Source organism: Camellia sinensis, chromosome 14 (assembly GCF_055761805.1).
Source record: "Camellia sinensis isolate YWXY chromosome 14, ASM5576180v1, whole genome shotgun sequence".
Classification (NCBI taxonomy): Eukaryota; Viridiplantae; Streptophyta; class Magnoliopsida; order Ericales; family Theaceae; genus Camellia; species Camellia sinensis.
The window spans coordinates 133,402,544-133,406,907 of record NC_138974.1 but is presented as its reverse complement, the minus strand read 5'-3'; the positions used below and the strand labels follow the sequence as shown (position 1 = coordinate 133,406,907).

Sequence of the window (4,364 nt, the reverse complement as noted above, 5' to 3'; positions counted from 1 at the left end):
GATGGTTGTTCGACTTTTTCAAAAGTATGTCTATTAATTGGCAATGGATTTCTAATTTAATCTCGAATTTAATGTTTGACTATAAAAATAAAATAAAATAATATTTTTGGATGGTATATGGAAGATTATTTAGTGTGATAGAGAGCTCATTACAACATTTTCTTAATTTAGTGACATTTGAAAGTGTCACAAAACTATTCTTATAATGACATTTTTTAGTCTTGTGGCATTTTGAACAAGTGCCATTTGTATCCGTGCCACTGTAGATACTTGCAAGTGCCACTACACCATCATAGCTAAAAACTTTTAATGACATTTTGATGTCATGATAGATACCATTTGTGACACTATCAAGCGCTATTAAAAATAGAGTTAGTGACACTTCTAAGTGTCATTAAACCATCAAGGTTACACACTTTCAGTGACACTTTAATGTCATGGTAGACACTATTCGTGACGCTATCAAGTGCCATTAAAGAAGAATTGCAATCTAAAAAATGTCATTACATGAATTTTTAATGACGCTTGTTATCTTACAATTAATATAAATGTCACTAAATCCAATTCATTTGTGCCACTAAATGGATATAAGTAACATTAGAACTTATTTTAGTGACACTTTGCAAAGCTACTATCACTATCACAAAATGCCATTTATATGTTCTCTTCATTGACACTTTTAAAAGTTACAACTAAGCATGTGTAAATGAGTTTAAAAATTGAATCAATTTTATAAACAATTGAATATAAATTGTCAAATCCTATATTAATTTGAGATCTATTCATCTTGTAATATTTCATAATTATAAACAAATATTACCACCATAGGATCATCACATCAAAAAAAAAAAAAAATTCAAAACACAACCAATTATTTATTATTGAAATATAAATTTATTTATATTGCAATAAAAATCCCTTGCCAAAATTATAAAATATTCTACCACATTAACAAAGTTAAAGCAAAAAAAAAATTTAAAAGAAAATTATTCCAACCTTAAGTTTTGAAAAGCCATGGTGATATCCATCTTTCGGAGAGACAAATTATCAAAACAAAATCAGTTTCCAAACTCTCAACCTCACTTGTATAAATATTCTCGGCTAACATCCATAAGTTGCGAAATCTGCATCCAAAAGATAAACTTATAAAGGTAATTAAAACTATATTAAGTTAATATAAATTTGTTAAAGAAATTAGTATTTACGAAAGAAATATACCACAAATGGAGTAGGCCAAGCAACATGAGCTCCAATAGCTTGTCCAATTGTTTTGACAAGTCCATATGATCGGATCAAGCTCTCATTAGGTTTGACTGGCACTTGAACATGTACCTCCCAATAGTCAGGTCCTAGTTCTTCCCTTTCTACTTCTTTAGATGCGTCTGTACTTTTAAGTACTCCGATTGCAACTGTTTCTGTTGGCCTAATGATACTTTTTAAAATAACTATATCTCCTACTTGTAAATCAAGATTTAATTACTTAAGTAATTATATAGTTATAATTAATAAATAATATTTAAAAAATAAACTAGTACAAAGTGCTAGAGTGAAGATAATGACAACATAAAATAATATGTATTTTTCTAGTAGATATCAAATGATTTAATCACTTAATTGGTTCACCACACTACAACAAATTATATAAAAGTAACAACCGTAAATCTTTAGACCATATCAAACAATAGCTTAAAAAATCAATAACAACCAACGGCACCAATCAACAACAATCAAAACCATGCTCATTATTAATATCAGGATCCCCTAACCTCAACAATGTAAATCAAATATAATTGTAAAAAATGACAATCAACTAATTACTTTCAAGCAATATTTTGAGAGAATCAAAAGGTGCCCATGCGGTAATAAATGATGGAGAGATGTCTTGTTGAAACTTCACAAGAAAATACAAATAAAAAATTTAAAAAAAGCACAAGCTTCGTCATGTCATGATTTTGACTATGCAGCACAATTTCTGTAGATTTAAACAATGGAATTTAGGTCGGCAATATTCATTCCTTGGTTAATTGTAAGACACGTTTTGCATGCTATTCTAAAATAAAGCTAGAAGTAATGTGATATATATATGATTAGCTCTTAGTGGATACCTGAGTAAGAGAAGCATTTTGTATCAATGACAAGGACCATGTTTGATGTCGAGTTACCATGTCAAGAAGACTAGAAGCTGTTGTGACCTAACCAAATTTGAACTAATTAATTTTACAAACACACACATAGATATATGTATGTATATATATGTGTAGGAAAACATTAATAACTTATAAATTCCATCAACAAAATTACCTGGTTAGATGTGTTTGCCAAGTTATTCGGAGCATGCTGAACATGGGAAACTTTGGACCTTAGCTCTGAATTTTCAACTTCCATAACATTCATTGTTATGTCTTGGTTTGCTTTATGACCAGATGTATCTCTCCATAAATTAGACGGGGAGACACCTAATCTATACATGCGAACTCGTCCATGTTTTTCTTTGCTCATCACTTGTCCAAATGTATCATTTGGACCCTTATTTGATAAATTTGCATTTAAAGTTGTCCTCTCATTCATTTCATCCTATAAGGTTCCAATAAACATAACTTAATATATACATTTCAATCACTTAACACTATAATGTGGGATTTTTAACTAATCTACAAGTTCAAATGGACAGATAATTATTTGGTACATAGTATCATTGCTTTCGTTGCCTCAGGGGTTCCAGTCTCCTTTGTATAACATACTTTAAACATGTGAGCACGTGTTGGAGAGTCTCCCAACTTATTCTTCTACAAAATAATATATTCCAAAATATAAATTGTATCATTCTGTCACATCATGCATACATTATCATATTAAATATAGAACATGAAAACATTAATTAACCTGCTCCTTTCGAACATGTGGGAAACTTTTTGATCTAGTAGTATGATTATACTTTCGCTCTGCACGACTTGTTTTGTTTTTATCACTTTGTGCCTAAAATTACAAATGCACAAATTAATAGTGCCCAAACTATAGCAAGTAAAAGAACATATAATGATCAGATCAAATATACCTTTACTTCTTCGATGGCCCAATACTTAATAAGGTGTTCCCACTTATCAACATATACTCTCCTATCTTTATAATGCTTTTGTTGGTCAAAACTCAAGTGATTTTTATAATATTTTTTCTTTATGTTTGCCTTCCAGTCTTTTAACTTCTTACCAGAGCACTTCATAACCCAAGTCCTAGCATGACTTGGAATATCAAACTTTGACTGAAAAGAAAGAGAGACAGAGAGAGAATAAAATAATAGAAAATTAATTTGTCCACATACAAAATTAAAAATACAAAAAATTATAAAGAGTGTTGTTTTAATCATATCACTCATGTTTATTACTTTTCACATGCGATCTTCACACAATATTATGTCATTTACCTGTACAAGTGCCCATATGTGATCTTTGTAATGTTCTGGGACTTTATGCCAATTCTTGTAAATGAGGTGCATTTTTCCCATCACGCACGATAGTTCCAATAAACGATGATAACTTTGTTGCCAATTTGTCATCAGGTTGGCCAAGTTTGTTCCAATTGACTGTTAGGCGCTCATCATCACAAGTACCCCAAATATTACGAATTTAAGTAGGACCTCTAGTTTTCTTTTGCCCACTAGCATAATAATACTAATACAGTATATATGCAGAAGTAATATGACATTGTTATAAGGTTTGAACTTGCATACCGGCATTATCATTGGGCTAACTAGAGTTTGGCTGAATCTCGGATGGAGTTGACTCACTAAACTCACCAACATTGCCTGAGCGAAACTGAAGATATGGGTCCATAGGCTTTTTGCTTTACAGCTTAATCCTAGTATGATTCAAGCAAAATAGACAAGTCAAATTGTAAACTTAGAATGATCCAAATAAATTATTTACAAATGAACAAAATACTTGAAGAAAATTAACAAAGAAAATTTGTGTATTCACTTTTACTGTGTTGCTATCTTCATAGTGACTAAATGTAACATATAGTTAATAAATATTTTGTAGCCAGATATGAAAATAACATAGTGTCACGACCTAAACCCGCCCCTATGGGTTTAGCACCGTAATCGGCCAATAATCCGAGATTACCGAAGGCCTACTTAACAGTAATACAGTAATACAGAGTACAGGGGCATGGCGGAAGCTAAAACAGTAAGTAAATAGTGTCCAATGAGCTGTGACAGTCTGTATGTAAAAAGACTTTTCATACATATATACAATCAGTGCAAAACAGTTTGTACAACATTTACAATCATCCAGGCCAGGGACTTAATCCCTATTAAGACAGTACAGTACAGCGTTATCAGTCTATACAACATTACAAACAGATAC

General features: G+C 31.1%; 1 protein-coding gene across 1 annotated transcript; it reads right to left on the bottom strand.

Moving 5' to 3' along the window:
* Positions 1–1,079: 1,079 nt before the first annotated feature.
* LOC145807310 (uncharacterized) lies at positions 1,080–3,493 on the bottom strand. Its single transcript, XM_082905283.1, has 8 exons — positions 3,422–3,493; positions 3,056–3,259; positions 2,884–2,976; positions 2,302–2,574; positions 2,106–2,192; positions 1,819–1,891; positions 1,219–1,454; positions 1,080–1,124 (listed from the first exon to the last, which is right to left on the bottom strand). Exons 1-8 carry the CDS (start codon positions 3,491–3,493, stop codon positions 1,080–1,082), a joined length of 1,083 nt encoding a protein of 360 aa, XP_082761409.1.
* Between the last annotated feature and the right edge of the window lie 871 nt (positions 3,494–4,364).

What these genes read in the sequence shown, in the direction of transcription:
- LOC145807310 (XM_082905283.1), bottom strand. Translation starts at nt 3,493, where the DNA reads ATGCACCTCATTTACAAGAATTGGCATAAAGTCCCAGAACATTACAAA. An exon ending in GGGCCATCGAAGAAGTAAAG is followed by an intron (nt 2,977 to 3,055) that starts GTATATTTGATC and finishes TTGTAATTTTAG; the next exon opens with GCACAAAGTGATAAAAACAA. An exon ending in CACATGTTCGAAAGGAGCAG is followed by an intron (nt 2,575 to 2,883) that starts GTTAATTAATGT and finishes GGAACCTTATAG; the next exon opens with GATGAAATGAATGAGAGGAC.